General features: G+C 45.8%; 1 protein-coding gene across 8 annotated transcripts in view; it reads left to right on the forward strand.

The window, feature by feature from the left end:
* The window catches only part of Elmo2 (engulfment and cell motility 2), a 37,765-nt gene that overhangs the window by 13,119 nt on the left and 6,095 nt on the right, over window positions 1-18,551 (forward strand). For 5 of the 8 annotated variants that reach the window (XM_010626225.3, XM_033766945.1, XM_033766947.1 and 2 more), the window contains 11 exons: window positions 2,517-2,698; window positions 4,258-4,357; window positions 5,850-6,001; window positions 8,433-8,511; window positions 9,671-9,706; window positions 11,546-11,596; window positions 15,941-16,063; window positions 16,404-16,538; window positions 17,103-17,207; window positions 17,287-17,395; window positions 17,841-17,977. In XM_010626225.3, the coding sequence (XP_010624527.1) occupies window positions 2,517-2,698; window positions 4,258-4,357; window positions 5,850-6,001; window positions 8,433-8,511; window positions 9,671-9,706; window positions 11,546-11,596; window positions 15,941-16,063; window positions 16,404-16,538; window positions 17,103-17,207; window positions 17,287-17,395; window positions 17,841-17,977 (1,209 nt within the window). Of the gene's footprint in view, window positions 1-2,516; window positions 2,699-4,257; window positions 4,358-5,849; window positions 6,002-8,432; window positions 8,512-9,670; window positions 9,707-11,545; window positions 11,597-15,940; window positions 16,064-16,403; window positions 16,539-17,102; window positions 17,208-17,286; window positions 17,396-17,840; window positions 17,978-18,551 lie in introns of those variants that run through there. The other 3 variants (XM_019207764.2, XM_033766950.1, XM_033766949.1) reach the window with 3 other exon arrangements.

Here is an 18,551-nt window from a genome sequence, read left to right on the forward strand (position 1 = left end):
GTGTTTAGATTGAAGTTTTAGATCCCATCGTGAGAGTTTACCAGAGGAAGGCCGGTGGTGGGAGGAACCTCTGAGGCCGATGAGGAGCGTTAACATCCCAGTGAGGGCAAGTGGCACTGGAGATGGACATGAAGAGTATTTAGGGGATAACTGTGACAGAAATGGTGAAGTTACTAGGTGTAGATGACAAGGGAGAATTTACGAGAAGCCCCTGATATCTGCAAGAACAGCCCTTAAATCTAAGGACTAAGCGACTAGCAGGGTAGGAAAAAACCAGGAGTGTTAAGTGACTTGGGAGCTGAGAGCAGGGAGACGGTCAGGATAGAGGAAGGTGTGGTTTGCAGTTTGTGATAAGCAGAGAGAGAAAGTCAGCTGAAAACAGAACTACCCCAACCAGGGAGGTCAAATGGCATCTTCACTGAAACAGTTCTGCTGAGGACATGGGTGGCTAGGTTGTAGTGCGTGAGTAAAAGGAAGGTTAAAAAAGAATATGACTTGCCATATATCAAGAGGCTTTGTTTTAAAAGGAAATGGAGAGGGTAGTAACTCAGAGGGATGTGGATTCAAAAAGATGTGCTTTTCAAAATAAAATATTAATGTGTTTCAGAAATCTTAGTTTGCAAAAATCTAGTGAAAGGTCTCTCTCCCACTTCTGTTCCCCCTCTGTCTGTCCAATTATCTACCTGTTTGACCCTTCACAGTTGTCAATTTCTGGTGCAGTTTTTGTGTCCATGAGAATGTGTTAAGATGAGTAAGAAGAAGGGTAAAGGAACAGGACAGCGGGGTGATTAATAGAACAGAACCGTCCTGGGTCAGGACAGGGAGGACTCTAGGCCCAGGTGGAGAGAACCACCTTGGTCGCCAGGCTTGTGACAAAATGCTAATAAGGACCCAGCTTCAGTCACATTTGTAAAAGAGCTGCCAGGAAATTAAGGGAGTGGTGGTGTCTGCTTTCCTGATGAGCTAGAGACTTGTTCATCTGAGGGGAGGGGAAATGTGGCGTAATAGCAGCTAACATTTACTGAACGTCTCCATTCTGCTAAATACTTTGTCTATAGTGTAGCATTGAATCCTAACCAATAGTCAAGGAGATTGTTACTCATTGGCCCCATTGTGCAGACAAGGAAACTGAGGGCTTATGGAGGTTGAAAAAGAAGCTTAACCATTTGCCCCATTGCAAGGAGGCTGAGCTGGCTCTCAGATCCAGGCCCATCTCACTCTAGGCCATTTTCTTATCTCTCTTCTCATCTTAAGGACTTCATTCTCCCCTCCTAAGCTCCGCTAATTTAATGTGACAGTCTGGGAGTTACTTTTACAGAAGTGCTGAAGCATTTTAAGACCTCTTACATTGAGTAGTCACCTTTCCCAGAAGCACATATCTTGAGCGAGGGAGGCAGCAGCCCAGAAATACTGCCTCTGGAGGAAAATTGACATTTGGACTGGAAGTTTCTAAGCGTGATACAGACCAGTGCTCTTCAAATTGTTCTATCCTGTGACCTTTTCTCATGGTGCACTTTTTCTCCACTGTAGGATTGGGAGGATTTGTGTTTCATCGAGAGTAGTGTGCTGTTACGCGCCCTCTTTGTACCAATAAACGGAGAGGCAAGAGGAGAGATAGCGGGCCTGGCTCCTTGCAAGCAGTGGAGCTGGTCACTTGCTCAACACTGAGGATAAAGAAAGAGACTGGGTGCTTTGGTACCTAAGCTTCCTCCTTTCCAACGGAGAATGTTAAATTTAAAAAATTAAATTTAAATTAAAATTTAAAAAAACAGTAAATTGTGAGCGAGTGACTACAAAGTTAACAAGTTCAGCAAGAGAAAAGCTGAGTGAACGTAAGCAGGATTTTAGCCGTAGCTTGAAGAAAGGAAGGAAGCATCCTGCCCAGATTCCTGAGGCAGGAAGAAGTATTGTCTTCACCAGCCTTCATTTTCATAAAGCTATTTTGAAATTAATAGTTTCTGAGTCTTTGATATTCTTAGTTTCCACAGGACTATCACTTAAGAAATTGTCAGGCTTATTGCATTTTAAGATTACAAGGGATCTTAAAGGTTAGCAGAGAAAATTCACCACCTAGTGTGAAAGTTCCTTCAATAGGGTCTCTGGCAGATGGCTGTCCAGGTTCTCTCGTGGTTCTAGCAATGGGAGCTTGGTTCCTCAAGAGAAACCCCTTCTACTGTTGGACAGTTTTAATTAACAGGAAACTCCCTATTAAGCCGCTATCTGTTTCTCAGTGACTTGCCATATTTAGTGGATCTCTCTCTATATTTCCTTGGTAGTACTTTTTAAGTCCATAGACCAGAGGGGTACAGAAAAGATACACATTACTACAGATTGGCGTTGGCATCCTAGAACTTCCCTGACTGATCCCATAAACATTTATTTAGCAACTCCTAAGCAGTGTGAAAAACTAATTCTGCCTGGGGCTTGGATGTCTGCACAAGGACCCCTATGAGCTATCCACAGAGTTGTATCCCGCTGCAAGGAGCAGATGGCATATTTTGTCTCTGGTCTCACAGTCCCGGGCTGCACGCCAGCTGATGGAGAGGACTCAGTCGTCCAACATGGAGACCAGGCTAGATGCCATGAAAGAGCTGGCCAAGCTCTCTGCTGATGTGACTTTCGCCACCGAGTTCATCAACATGGACGGCATTGTTATGCTGACAAGACTCGTGGAAAGTGGAACCAAGCTCTTATCCCAGTGAGTATTGCTGCAAACTTCTCCTGACCTCCTACACTCCACAGGGCCTCTGCCCTCGTTTCCATCATCAGATAAGGATTTGACTGAGCACCTCTGTCCACAGAGTAGTAGCCAAAACCTGCTGTGCTCATGGAGAGGTCTTGTTCACTGCAGGGAGTACAAAACAGTCCCTTGCCAGATGAGTTGTAAAAACAGGGCTATAGACACTAGGAGGAAAGAAGTCAGTCCATGACAGACCTGTTAATTTATGGATGAGGGCTAGTGGACAGATGAGACCATTCATTATCTCCCGGGCCAGGTGACTGTCTGTTCCTAACCAATCCTCTGCCTACCCCGTCCTGTGCGGCCACCTCCCACCCCATGTGCACACTTGCACGCACACGCACACATGCCTGCCTTTGGTTTGCCACAGGCTTCCCCTACCACTCACCATCTGCCTGCCTCACACTGTCAGGGAGGAGGAGACCAGAACTCTGTGCCCCACCGCCGGCATCCTCCAAGTCCCTCAGGGTTGGGCAGATGTGGGAAGCTGTTCCTGTGCTCAGTAGGAAGTGGCAGATGCTTGGGTTTCTCTCTAAGCCTGTGGAGCCTAGGCTGGCAGATAGGGAGTCAGAAAACATCTCTCAGGTGATAGATCAGCTACTGAATGTTTCAATCAAACCAAGCAACTAATCATAGGTATTTGCTTTAAGTCTTGGATCTTAGCCTGTACTGAAAACACGAAGCCTTCATTGTCAGCAGCAGTGACCCAGGAGTTTTACAATCTCCAAGAGTACAGGGTTACCCCAGCCTTGGTTTCCCCCTCTTTAAAATAGGTATGATGCCTCGCATTATTGCTATGAAGAGTATTGTCAATGAGAATGTGTTGGAACATGCTAGGAAATGGGCAAATGCTTGGTTAATTAAAGAGCACTGCATAGATGCATGAAGGATTAACTGTGAGGGAGAGACAAAAGAGAGAGAACACTTTAATCCTTGTTCTCTGCCAGCATTATTACAAGAGCTCTGCATACATCATCAGCTCACCCTCCCCACAACCCTAGGAGGGTAATGCTGTGAGACAGACTCGATTTTACAGAGGAAGAAGTTGAAGTTTGAAAAGATAAAATCTGCATAGTTAGAAAACGGTTGAACAGAAATTGAACCCATATCCATATCTTTCCTCTTTCTCCTCACACTGCTGTCTCTGGCCTAAAGGTTAACATGGGATATAAACTCCCTTGGGTTCTTCCATCAGGCACGAGAGTTTGGCAGAGGTCTGAAGTTTTCTGTGTTTTGGGAAATAGACAAGTGATTCTATATCCCTGAGACAAAGCAACATGAGGAAGGCAATCCAGATCACCCAGCAGCCTTTTTGAAAAATCGTAAATACCTGGGCTGAATGCTCTGCATCGGGCTGGTTGTGCACTCAGGCACTTAAGATCTCTTGACTGACTTTTCATGGGATGTTTACATTGAAACCTGTCCCCTTTGTGGCTGCTTCCACATTTGTGTTCCCCAGATCTGAATCTGTATTATTTTGTGTGTGTGTGTGTGTGTGTGTGTTGCACGTGTCTCAGCTACAGTGAGATGCTGGCATTCACCCTGACTGCCTTCTTAGAGCTCATGGACCATGGCATTGTCTCCTGGGACATGGTTTCAATCACCTTTATTAAGCAGGTGAGGCCTCCAACATCCTGTCTCTCTCTCCTTCCTCAGTTGCCAGCTGTTCTCTGGGCTTAAGGGCAGATGGGGGCAATACAACTCGTATGTTCTGGTGAGGCTCTGCTTTATGTTCCCTGGATTTGCTTATTGTTATTATTATTATTATTATCCTCAAGCTTTGGTCTTCTGGCTACTAAAAGATTTATAACTTATTATACAGGTGCTCCTCATCTTACAGTGGGTTCTGACATACATAATAAACTCATTGTAAATTGAAAATATTGTAAATCAAAAATGTATTTAATACCCTTAATCTACTGAAAAGCATAGTTTAGCAACACAGCGTACTGCAGGATCTCAGTAGTCCACCCTTGTGACCATGTAACTGACTGGGAGCTGCGGCTCGCTGCCATTGCCCAACATAGAGAAGGAATTTTGTCATCACTGGCCCAGGAAAAGATCAAAACTCAAAATTCCAAGTGTAGTAGCTCCTGAATGAATATCACTTTGCACCATAGTGAAGTAGAAAAATTGTAAATTGAATCCTCAGAAGTCAAGAACGGTGTGCTCAGCACCTGCACCGAGAGGGTGGGACGGGCTGTGAGAACTGAAGAGATTCAAAGTGGAATTGATTGTCAGTGTTATTCAGAATAAACCAGCCAGTTGACCAGTACCATCCTTGAATCTTCTGACCTTCTTCCTCAGTGCTCCCTTTTCTTTATTTTATATATGTATATGTGTGTGTATAGATATAGATATATATGTATATATGTATAAAATAAGAATGTACATTTCATTTGCAAATCTGCCTTCTGTTTGCAAATCTCCAAGGTAGCCCATTTGAGTTGTCAGATTGAACACCATGGGTAGAAAGAGAGCCCTTCTAGTTTAGCCCTCGTTTCTTCTACTAGAAAGAGTGGTGTCAATTCAGAAAACTGATCTAAAGCCAATGAATAATATTATATCCACTGACCTAGAATTTCATCTGTCCTTGGCTTAGGATGCTGGGAATTTCCCTGCAGTGATGACATTTGGGCAAAAGTGAAGTGACCTTGAGTCGAGGACATCATAATGGGGATTGGAAAGAAGAATTAGATTAAAAGACTTCAGGGTTCTTTCTGCCTCTCAAAATGTGCAGTGTTCTCAGTGTTTTTAGGGAGAAAGTGTAATTCAGGAGAAGAGCAGGTAGAAGCAAAATGAGATCCCAGTATCAGTAAATCCTCTCCGCTCAGCTTTCTCATGCCTGACTCCTTATTTTGAAAAAAGGATTAAGGTTTTAGACTTTGAGGAAACACACTTGAGTAGATGCTGTAATCTGAGATTGTGGTATCCATGCCTAGGGAGCCCTTGCACATTGGCCAGGGCAGGGCTGTCCTCCCAGCCACAGCTCCCCACATGGAGGCATCATGCCTAAGGAGAGAGCCTGCAGGGCTGACACCAGATACCCAGCTACCCAGCTCTCTTAAACCCCAAGCTTCCTAACTGAGCTGCCCCTGTCTGGGTCTAGATTGCAGGGTATGTGAGCCAGCCAATGGTGGATGTGTCAATCCTTCAGAGGTCTCTGGCCATCCTGGAGAGCATGGTCTTGAACAGCCAGAGTCTGTACCAGAAGATAGCAGAGGAAATCACCGTGGGACAGCTCATCTCACACCTGCAGGTGTAAGAGGCCCCATCCACCCTCCCTTCACGTGTCTATTTCAGTTCTGCCTCCTCTTTGTGTATATTTCAAGTTGTGCTCGTTCCTTCATTCATCTCCTCTTGTGCATGACTCAGGATTCCTCCCATAATTCAGGCTCAGTCCTGTTAACGCTCCTGCCTGAAATCCTCTAATACTCCTTGCCCTTTAGGGTAAAGTGGAGGTTTTCCCAGTTTCCCTGTACCACCCAAGTATCAGATAGAATTAGACACTTCCTCTCCTATGGGTCTGATAGGCTTTGTTTGCACCCATGACAGTTATATTTATGTAAAAAAAAAAAAAAAACTGTATTTTTGTTACCTGTAGTCCCTCTCTTAAACTTCAAGCTTCCTGGAAAATGGTGGTGGGGGACTCCTGCTTTGATTTAAGTAGGTGCTCAGTATTTACTGGCTGATGCTTACTGGACTAATATGCTATGGGGGCAGCAAGAAGTATCAAAGTGTGAGTTCAGGGTACAGTTCAAATCTAGGTTCTACTGCCTTTGAGCTCTCTGCTTTCAGCAAGTTACCTAGTTTGTCTTTTCCGGCCTCAGTTTTCTCATCTCTGTACTGGGATAATCATCCCCACCTCCCAGACTGTAAGGATCAAGGATTTTTTGAAAAGGTTTAACACATACAGAATGGTGTGATAATTCATATATCTCCCTGCCTGGAGGCTCTGATTTGAATTCCATCATCTGCTTTTACATAGCTAACCACCTAGCCCCTAGGAGATTCTAGCACAGTCGTTCATGTACCACCATGGTTCAAGCCACCCGATGGGACAGTCATGTGTAGTCACTGGTGGTTCAAGGTAGTGGCAACGTGCTATGTATTGCTTTTTTTTTTAAGAAGCTTATCACATCATAAAATATTTTACCAGATAATAAAACAAGATAACACATGAAAAGAACTTTCTCTCCTCTCCATTCTTTTTCTTCACTTTGAGCCAGTCTGCACAAATGAAGGATACTGGGCTTCCTAAAATAAGGGTGGTGATACTGTTGACTCCCTGCTGACTCTTGCTCACTTCACCTTGTCAGACATTATCAAGAGTGCTGCCAGATTCCCCTGCCAAGCCCAGGAGAAGTCCCAGCCGACCTTTGGAAGTTGACACTGACCCTGTCTTCATTCAGCCTTGTCCCCAACCTGTATCCCTAATCCAAGTAAAAAGGAAGTGTAGTGATTTCTTTGCAGCTGATTTCACTTTGTCGATTTTAAGGGATTCTTCAGCCCCACCTCTTATCCTTAAAGAGCCAATGGGGTTGATTAAGGTGAGAGTAACATGATGAAACCTGGATAGAGAGTTGTGATTTTCCAGTGTCCTTATAGCTCCTCTCTGTTCTTTTGTCTTTGAATTGGGATTGACCTCATCTGCCTCCCCGAGAACAGTAAGGGAACATGGCATTTCTTAAGGTCATTTGTGAATACTTTCAGCCCCCAGCTATCACCAGCACATTGGTGCTCTGCTCTCTGTGTGGGGGGACACTTACTGCCCTCCATTGGATTTCCAAGGCTCCCCCACCTGACCAAAAAGTCCATCAGTCCCCTGAAGGCTGTAACCCCAGCATAGCCGATGGAGACTTCTTATCAGGTGTCGGGATTGTAAGAGTCCAGAAAATGGTTGTAGTTATTTTGTTTAAAATAAAGTTTATAGTCAAAACTTTGAACATACAAAAAGCACAATAAGTATATTATTTATCCATTACCCCACCTTCAAATATAACCACTGTTAAATGTTTGGTTATGTGTCCTTCCAGTCTTTTTCCACTCTGCATATTTTTTAACCAAATTAGGATTTTACTCCACATACTGATTGGTTTTTGTTTTTGTTTTTTTACTTGAATAATATATCTTGACCATTTCTCCATGTCAAGGATTCTTCTAAAAGGATAGTTCTAAACCTTTTTTTGTATCCCGGACATCTTTGAAAATCCAGCAACAACTTTGGGCTTTCATTGCTTCGGAACAAATATCACAGTTAACTAAGTGTGTAGAATAATTTCTGTGCCATTTCTGAGGTTCACAGATATTTGAAGCCATCCCTGAATCCCAGGTTGGGAATCTTTACCCTAAAATTTTTTAGTAGCTACTTTATCCTAAAACATGATTTTTAGAATTTTCATTTATTAAACAAAGTTGCTAATGGAAATGTTTAGGTTACATAACATCTTTTTGTTTCTTTTAATAGTACTTGAGCAGAACATCTTGTCAGTAAATCTCTGATTACTCCTAGTTAAATTCCTGTTAGTGAAATTTGTAGGTCAGGAATATACCCATTTTAAATGCCTTTGAGACTTAACACCAGATTATTATTTGTTTCCAGACTCTTAAGTGATTTTTCAAACTGTCTATAAACGTAATCTTGCTGCTCCATCCTCTAATCTCCCTCTGCTATTTTCCTCCATTGACACAGCTCCAACCAAGAGATTCAGACCTATGCCATTGCACTGATTAATGCACTCTTTCTGAAGGCTCCAGAGGACAAACGACAGGTTTGTGGCCACTTTTTCAAACTTTTCATTTGGACTCTTCTAAGAGAAGAATTCTCACTTCACCCACTGTTCTCTGTGCCGAGAGTAGAAATCCAGCCATCTCCAAGTTGCTCATCCCAGCCTTCACCAGTCAGAGCCCAGTAGGTGGCCTTGCTAGGGAACCTTCTGCTGGGGAGAACTGTAAGGGGGAACTTGCTGAATCACAGATCAGAGAAGGGGCTTGAAAGCTTTCTCCTCGGAAGACAGAGGATAAATATTTTCTGCTTCATATAGTCTGTGCAGCAACGATTCAAGTTGGCCATTGTAGCCAATAGCCTTAAACAACAGGTAAATGAGTGGGTATGGGCATCTTCCAATAAAAACCTTATTTATGCAAATAGGCAACAAGCCCAGTGTAGCTATAGTTTGCTAACTCCTAGGTTAGAGGATCCAGGAATATGTTAGGGGAGACCTTCTGGGCATCGCTGTTGAGTCCAGGGGTCAGAAATAAGTCAGACTTAGCACTAAGTTTCACATATAAGAGTCTTCTGATCAAGATTCTAAATGTCTTTCTTCCCCCTTTTTATTAGTTGCGTGTTGAGTTACACAAATTGCTGTGCTTCTCTGAACCTTAGTTGCCTCACAGTATGGGAGTGACAGCATCTGCCCTGTTCACCTCAAGGATATTATCAGGAAAAACAGGACACCTGTTTTACAAATGAGAGAACCAGAAATCATCTGAGCAATGAATAGGCATTGACCTAAGAATTAAGGGGCCTGGGACAAAGCACTTTTCTTGTCTCTGATTTGGCATATGTTCTGACCTCTGGGTCTCAGTTTCTCTTTCTGAAAAATGAAAGGACCAGATTAAATGATCTCTAGGGAACCTAATAGCACTTAACACACTAGATCTTTCTGCTGAATGCCGAAGGAGTGTACGAAAGTAAAACTTAAATTCTCTGTCAATGTCATGGGCTCAGTAAGGTGAAATCCCAGGGGATCATGTGCCAGGCTCTTAGCAGATTTTAGAGGGAGGGTCAGAAGCATCTGTGGTTCTGTCTGTCCTTGTCTTCCTCCGATGGCTGGCTCTGTGAATCTCTTCCTTCCCGGTCCTTGTTTGAATGTAAGCTGAAGCTCATTCTGTCTGCTTCTCTCTGTGCTTTTTGCTTTTTGCCAGCAGGACAAGCACCTTAGTCCTCTAGACCTGCCTGTCACTGTAAGTAGTACCCTGTGTGGAAAGGGCCCCGGCTCACTTCCAGGTGGGAGGTCACAGCTGGGCAGAAATCTAGATGTCTATGGAATGTCCAGAGAATACTCACGCCCGGGGAAGGGTTGAACTGAACATCTCATTTGTCAGGACACTTAGTACTGTAGATTAGCGTCACAGTGGGATGGGGGGGATGCCTGCCCCAGGCATTATGACCCAGTCTTTCTTTGGCACCCTGTCTTTGTGTGGGTCTGTGCTTCGGCTAAGCTCAGATTCAGATAGAGCCTGTGACTTTCATCCAGGCAACACTGCTGCTTTTCACCTGTATTGCCTGCCAGCTTGCTATAGTAAAGGCTAGAAAGTAATCCATGCCCTTCCTGGACAGTCAGAATTTGAAAAGGTTTAGACAGTTGACAAAAGGGAGTGTGGGCAATCATTTCTTGACTAGCAAGAGCTTTAGAAAAGCCAGCTTTATGAGGATATAAAAGAGGATGAAGGATTTGCTCCTCAGTACCAAGGAAAGGCCTAGGTCTGAGACCTTATATTCTACTTCTAGATGACTGGCAGTTACCCACATTATGAGTTGTCCACAACAAAGCTCAATCTCAGTCGACCTCCTGTAGCTACCAACGAAGTTTCTAGGCCACTTTTCCCCTCCACCAGCCAGTATGTGCTCAGAGATGCAAAGTAAAACTCGGTGCTCCTGGCAGCCTTAGCCATTTGGAACATGGGTAGGAATTTAGAAGTGAGAAGGGCCTTTCAGCTTGAGAAAAGTGACAGCTCATGGTTATTGGCCTTAGAATCATCTATAAAATTAAATGAAGGCAGCAGTTTGGAAAGTGAAGTCATACTAATTAACATTAGTGAGAAGTGATGGTTGACATTGGAAGGACACAGAAGAATTGTGAAAAGCTGTCAGAAAAGTTAAAGAATCATAGTTTGGAACCATTTTGTTTAGAGGAAAATAGCTTCGTGTTTTTAAAGCTCCTTAGGCTGGTAGTGTCACAACACAGAATAATCACTCGTGTTCTTTTGCATGAAGCCAAGTCCTTGGGAGTGATTAAATTATAATCATTGAAATCTCTTCAGAAATAAAGACTGTATATAATTTTTTAAAAAGGATTTGCATTAGAATGGTTAAAAATAATGGTTCTGAGAGAAACCTTGAAACTTTACTTCCTGGAAGACTCACTTATGTAAGACACTTTGTTTCCTGAGCATGCTAAATAAATAAAGCATTACTGTCAAAATCTGCACCAAATGTAATTTTAAAAAGTAACCCTATTATGTAGAGTCCCCCGAAGCACACACACATTGCTTTCTCAGCCAGTCAGCAGAGTCAGGTTACTGCTTTAGGACCTCTGTGGCCTGGCCCTGCCTGCAGTGGAGCTGGAAGAGGCACTGGGCCAGTCCTCTCCTCATTATGGAGTCAGCGCTTGATCAGAGTCCCTTCTGGCCTCGGTGGTGGCATCTGCCTAGGACGGCACATGCGGCGCGGACACCATCATGCTACTCTTTGCTCTGCGTGCGATGTCCATTGCCAGCATCCTTGTGACACAAGTGTCTCATTGTCTCTGTTCTTCTGGGAAGATGATGCAGCTGATTGTGCATTAGGAAGGAAAGCTATTTTAAGTTTTCACTCACAAAAAAAGAGGAAATTTTTTTTTTTAGAAATATGTGTGAAGAATAGTTGGTGGTGAGTGGATTTTCTTCCACTGACCCACTTTTCATTTGAAAGGAAAAAGTTTTAAAAGGAAAAGCCCCAGAGCTATGTCATCGCCTCCGTTTTGATGGTAGTCACAGGTGAGTGCCTACACCTTTCCTTATACTTACTTATTCTCCTTCTAGGACATGGCCAATGCCTTTGCACAGAAGCACCTTCGATCCATAATCCTGAATGTAAGTCCCTGGCACACACTGTATTTTGTTCCTGATGTCTTCTTACTGTTAGTGACAGTTATTTTAGTTACTGCTGAAATTAGTATTGTGCAGTGGGGCACACAGGGGAAACTTAATAGGTGCTAAACTCTTCTCAAATTTAGTTATAATCCTCTATTAAGGAAGCCCTCTCACCAAGAGTTGCAGCGCCTCCAGGGAGGGACTAAGGCCAACTATAGTGCTTGCTGCAACTCCAGCATAGTTATCCAGGGGGAATTTGCTAAAATAGGCACCAAAGAGCAAAGTGATTCACTCGGCTCACACTCTTCATAAACCTGATTTGTGTGGGGCACTGACAGAGATGAGTCAGAGTATGCTTGTGGTCATAAGCCAGGTGTGGTAGCACATGCCAGTGATCCCAGCACTCGGGAGGCTGAGGCAGAAGGATCGATCACTGTGAGTTCAAGGCCAGCCTGGGCTACATAATGAGACCCTGTCTAAGAAAAAGACCTGTAGTAGGAAAGACATTTGTCATAACACAGTGTGGTCAGTGCTTCCCTAGAGATCTGTGACCTGGGAGAGGAAGGAGGAGCTGCCCTGAGCCTTCGGGAATGTGTCTGGGTACACCTGGGTGACAGGTAGGCAGACCAGGAAGAACAGGAGTTTCTGAGAGCATCAGGGACCAAGAGGGACTGTGTGATTGGGTGCAAAGTGGAACAAGGGGCAAATGTGTCATGAGGCTGGAGAGTTTGCAGGGGCCAGACCAACAAAGGCCTTGGTCTTCCTCCTAAGTTCAGTGGAAGAAATCTGTTTAGGATGAAGAAATACCCAGACATATTTTAGAAAGAGCTGCATGCTTCCTGAGGGATGGCTGAGGGAGGAGAGTAGGATTTCTTAGGGGCATCAGGTCTGAATAGAGGTCTCCTTCCTGTCTCCATAGCGGTGATTTGGGGTGCAGGAAGACAGAGGCAGTAAGGGGAGATAGGAGATGAGGAGAAAGCCAAGGGGCTGGATTAAAAGGAAGCCATTTGTCAAAAACAAAGGTGTCTTGGTCACTTTCCTCATCACTGGGACAAAACACCTGGCACTCACAACTTAAAAAAGAGAGGTTGATTTTGGCTCTGTTTCAGAAGTCTCGGTTCTTGCAGAATGAACCAGCTTCAAAGCAGCAACAGCATGGTGGAAGGGCCTGGTAGAGCAAAGCTGCTCATGTCCTGGCAGCCAGGAAGCAGAGAAGGGAGGAGCTGGGGAGGGAGGGAGGGAGGCAGGGAGGCAGGCAGGCCCTTGCAGGTCACACCCCCAGTGACCCACCTGAGACCAAGCTCCTCTCCCAGCAGCTCCCTGAGCTCAGCCTGTGACCCAGTCACTTCCCATGAGCACATGAGGCTTTGGGACGGGGGCACTGTCTGTCTACACCATCACAAGGGGAAGATGGAGAGACCACAGTGAAGGAGGAATAAAGGAAAGCTCAGGAGTCAAGAGCGAAAGACTTAAATGCCGATCGTGGACTCTGCAGTCACCCAGCCCTCTGTCATTTTCTAATCTGCTTTAATCTCCAGCAGTTCATATTGCTTCTCTGGGCTTTTGATTTGCTCACGTGAGTGTGAGGACTAAATTCACTAATACACAGACAGTGCTCAGCAGGGTGCCTGGCACCTGGTAGGTAGTCTTTGCTGTGTAGGCAAACAGGGCTTGAAGGTGAGAGAATCCACAAAGTAAACTCCGAGTACTTGTGCATGGATTGGTCGGCTGCTGTAAGCCCACAGAGTGCCCAGCTCCTCCCTGATGACTGCTTCTGTGCTGATCACAGGCAAGCTAGCAGCCTGGCAGGAAGCCCCAAAGAGATGCTGGAACACTGCTCTTAAGTGGCAGTGGACAGGTTCTCAGGCATTGCTGTGGATACTCCTGAGCAGCTATTGGGGCAACTTCCATTATATGTGAGGGTGAGGGTTCCCTTCTGGGTGAAATGCAGTTGTATCTGAGACTTTGTGAGTGGGTTTAGAAGTTCAGCTTATTTCTGTGATCAAGCAAAGATTCCACTACAGAAGACAATTGAACGTTGAGACTTAAATGATTTGCCAGCACATGGTTAATTCAAGCTCACTGAAGTCCAGGGCTTTAGCTGAGTCAGAGATCCAGAGAGCCTAGGTCCTGAAATGTGCGATGTCCAGGTGAGGTCAAGGTGCCTTCAGATGAAACCTCTGAAACTACAGCTCATCCAGCTGGAGCTGGGCTTCTTCAAACCACTGCTGGCTAATTACTTTCCCGACGTGATCTCTTTTCAGTTCAAGAAAGGAGACAAGGGTGAGTGAAAACCAAAGGCGTGTCAACTTTCATCACTGTTCAAAGCTGTTTCATAAATTATCTTGAGAAGTGAGAGGAAAGACTAAGGATCGACAAGGAGAAATCTGGGGGAAAGGGAGGAGACCATAGAGAAGAGAAGGCTTACAATGAGGCAGGGGAAGAGTTGTGGAGAGGGGCAGGAAGCAGCAGGGTCAGAGAAGAGAGCTGCGCCAGGAGGGACGAGAATGCTTGGGAGGGGAGAGAATCACTGAGACTGAGCTAGGGGTGAGACGGCGGGAGGGCGAGTGACTGGGCTGGCACCAGAGTCCGGGACCAGTGTCCTCTTCAGAGGGAGGGTGGGGCACGATCTAGCTCGAGCACATTGCAAACCTCTGGTGTATGGGAATGCTGTCTGAAGTGGTCATCACCTGAGCGCTTAAAAGGAGTCCGCTGTGGCTGGGGAACTGAATGTGTGGTTTGAATTTGAGTTAAATTTAAAGACCCGTGTGCAGCTTGTGCAGCTCTCGAGTGCAAACCTTGAGAATAAGCCGGGAATCACACAGCTGGAAAGGAGGTCTGGAGCAATCCTAGACGACAGAATCCTAACACAGTACATGGGTTGTGTAAAATGTTCTACCATGTGCTAGCAGTGTTAAAAAAGGAATAGCAGAAGTGAAGTTGAATGATAAGGCTTCCTCAGCTCCAGAAACCCAAAACATCACTTCAACATGAAATAAATAGAAAACACTATTAATAATATACGTTACATTTTCTTTTTCGAACTAAGGCACTGAGGTCTGGTGTGCATTTGACACAGCACATCTCACTGGCAACTGGCAACAAGTCAGGTGTTCAACACCACGTGTGCCTAGTGGCCACCAAATCAGACTGTGCAGGTTTAAAGAGATTGATCTAGAGCCAGTGCAAGCTAAAGTGCCAGGGAGCTTTGAAAAGAGAATGCTTAGGCTAGAGAGCTCTAGAATAAGACTGTACAGTAAATGTTTCTGTGCTGATGGAAACTCTCTATGCCTGCTCTATATCATAGCTACTAGCCACAGTGGCTGATAACCATTACAGAACTGAAGTTCTCATTGAAATGTAAATAGCCACATGTGGCTAGTGGCTACCACACTGGACAGCACACTTCTAGAGACAGGGCTCCTGAGTAAGAGAACCTAAGGGACACTGAGGTCACACGTGGGAAACTGGACAAGAGGCTCATTTGGGCAACAAAGGACCTAGGGTGACAGGATTTGGGATGGTGCATTAGACAAGGAAAGGGAGCTGTGAAATATGTCCAGGGGAGCAAGGAGGAAAGAACAGGACATCGTGGGCATAAGAACAGGGTGGTCAGGCTCTAATCATCAGGACAGAGGAAGTCCTAGCATACATGAGAAAGACAGATGAGGACCTAAAGTGGTGTTGGGCATTGGGTCAAAGGGAGGAGTGATGAGCCACCAGGCAGGGTGGGGGCAGAGTGGGGAGGACAGAGTCGGAGAAGGGAGAGGGACATGGTGTGGGAGACACAGGCGGTGGAAGGAAGACAGGGACATGGCAGAAAGGGGAGGGTGGCATGAGTGGTTGGACACGAGAATTAGATGTTTCTTCTTTGTGTAGGCGGCCCAATATGATTTAAAGAAAATGACCTTTTCTAAAACCTCACCACTGGGTGAAACCGTCTAAGATGTTTCTACTTTTCTAAGACAAAGTGGCCGTTGCGCATGCACTCTCCATTGTCCTGGATTCACTAATCTTGTGAGGTGCCTGACTGGAGTGGATCTAGTCTTCTGACCTCGAGGATTTGCCTCCCCCATCTCTGGCGAGGTTCAGATGGGGGGCCCTTCATCCCACTTCCCTCTTCCCAAAGGAGTGCAAGGGAAGGGATTGTGCCCTTGGTTTTAGTGAATCATCTCTGTCTGAGTTCAGCCCATTCATCCTCCATCCCCTTCTAGAACATGAAGTCCCTATGTGTAGGAGGAAACTCATTTCCTGCCTGGTACACTTTCCCCCCACTAGCATGGATGTGGCTCTTCAAAAAAGAGACAATTAGTTCAGCCCTGTTCCCTGCCTTTGCTTTTCTAGCATGTGATCCGAGGGAATCGCCCAATCAAAACTGAGATGGCCCATCAGCTCTATGTCCTCCAGGTCCTGACTTTTAACCTTCTGGAAGAAAGGATGATGACTAAGATGGACCCCAATGATCAGGCAGGTGCTAAGTGGAGCAGTTCTGTCCCAACTAAAATCGTGCTGTTTTCTCATGGCTGTGGTGCATTCCCCCTCAGTCTGTGTGCCGGGCAGGCAGTGTGTGGGTGGCCTTCATTTGCAGAAGTGGTTTGTGTCTGCTGTGAGAAACTATTGCTCTAGTGTGGTCTGCCTGCTGGGGCCTCTATGAGCCAGCCCATTTCTTTTCGCTGTGGTAAAGGTAATGGCTCCCAAAAGACTTATTGGGTCCAGAATTTGTCCTGGGGGAGCCTGAGCTGCCCCATGTTCTCTTCCTTGCTTCCCCTGACCAGCTCATTTACCTACTGACTGCATCTTCACTCAGGCTCAGAGAGACATTATATTTGAACTGAGGAGGATTGCATTCGACGCAGAGTCTGACTCTAGCAATGTCCCTGGGAGTGGGACTGAAAAACGCAAAGCCATGTACACCAAGGACTACAAAATGCTGGGATTTACTGTGAGTACCCCCAAGCTTAGAGGTGGTAGGCTGTCATCCTTGATGACCACTACGATGGCCTGATAGCTCCTCCTTCACAGTAGTGACCCTGCAGTAGATATCAGTCAGAAGGAGAGGGTCATGGTACTTGGTTTGCCTTGGCAGTGGCACATTTGCAAGTTTATTGCAACATTAGGTACCATAAAAACAAATTCATAAGTAGGAGGGCCCAGAAGGTCAGGTAGAGAGGGACCTGTTCCCCAAAGCAGCTACATACTTTGCAAAGCTAAGGTGACCGTTTTATGGTAGGATGTGGTTTGAGGGTATGCTTACTTTGATTAATAAGTACTTACTGCACACCTACTCCATGCCTGGAAGCATGCTAGGTGCCAGGGATACCAGATGAGGCAGCCTCAGTCCAACTTGAGCTCAATTTAGCAGTAGAAGCAGGCGTGTAAAAAGAGCTGGGCCAGAGGGCCATGAGTACAAAGCACTGGCAGCAGACAGAGGGAGAAGGCAGTGGGCTTCCCCACAGGGCATTCACATAAAAGGACACCACCAAGTCTCGGGTCTGTGTTTCTCCAGAACCATATCAACCCGGCCTTGGACTTCACCCAGACACCTCCTGGAATGCTAGCCTTGGACAACATGCTGTACTTGGCTAAAGTCCACCAGGACACCTACATCCGGGTAAAGAACGGTTGGCTTCTCATTCCCCTTCCCCTTTCTTGCCTTCCTCCTTTAATCTCACCCTGTTCTTCCCCTACAGATTGTCCTGGAGAACAGCAGCCGAGAAGACAAACACGAATGCCCCTTTGGCCGAAGTGCCATTGAGCTCACCAAAATGCTCTGTGAAATCTTACAGGTTGGGGAACTGCGTAAGTGTCTGTAGCTCCTTCTGCTCCCTCAGCTAGTGAGTGTTGTCACCAAAAGCCTGGTGAGACTGGAGATCTGGACAGTTAGAAGTCAGGGGGACTGGACAGCCTTTTGGAGGTTTCTAATTACTGCATGAGCTGATGAGAATCCATCTTATTCTTGCTTCTGGGAGCCATGGCCCTTGATCTGCCTTGAGCTGATAATTTGAGCATGTGCAGAAGCTGCATGTGAGGGCCGGCTAAGTCTGTAACAGGGTAGAGGCAGACCGAGAAAAACACCCTGCAGAAGAAGCTGAGGAAGTGAAGAAAGGCCCATCCCACTCTGGTTGGTAGCCACTGGCCTGGTCTGCTCTTGTTCCATGGGGCTGCGGTGCAGGAAATCCAGTGTTTGTGAGCTCCTGAGACCTTGTAGGCAAAACCATCATGGTTTCACTATTCTCTTCTCCAGCAAATGAAGGGCGCAATGACTATCACCCGATGTTCTTTACCCACGATCGAGCATTTGAAGAGCTCTTTGGAATCTGCATCCAGCTGCTGAACAAGACTTGGAAGGAGATGAGGGCAACAGCAGAGGACTTTAACAAGGTCAGTGTCACAGAGCTGCTCTGAAGCCCATAGAAGGAGATAGCCTCAGACAGCAGCTGGCCAGAGCCTGGAGAATCCCTGAGCTGAAAAACTAGCTTGGTCTGCCCTGCTGAGTCACAAGACTAAGACATCGGAGAACCTCAGTCCCATCTGGCTGTGACTCCTTCTATAACCTTGGAGGGGAGTCTGCCCCTTGGTGCTCAGATCTCTTGCTCAATGAAGCCAGTACCTGAGCCCCCATCTTCCTTAGGGCTCAGGAAAATAGCACAGCAGAAAAGCTGTGGTTTACTGTGCACCTACCATGTGCAGTCCCTTAACTGAAGAGGTTAGAGGCGGCAGGGAATCGCTGTGCTGTACAAAGCATAGGTGCTTCATTGTCATCCATTGCTTTCTCTCCATGTAGAGCACTGCTAAGTCTTCACAAGCTGACAGTCTAGGAGCTGAGTGTTTGAAGTTGATCATCTCATCATAAAAAATTTGAAAACAGCTGGGCATGGTGGCGCTCGCCTATCATCCCAGCACTCAGGAGGCTGAGGCAGGAGGATCACTGTGAGTTCGAGACCAACCTGGGCTA

The sequence above is a fragment of the Fukomys damarensis genome, unplaced genomic scaffold (assembly GCF_012274545.1).
Source record: "Fukomys damarensis isolate Sample0158 unplaced genomic scaffold, DMR_v1.0_HiC HiC_scaffold_22, whole genome shotgun sequence".
Classification (NCBI taxonomy): domain Eukaryota; kingdom Metazoa; phylum Chordata; class Mammalia; order Rodentia; family Bathyergidae; genus Fukomys; species Fukomys damarensis.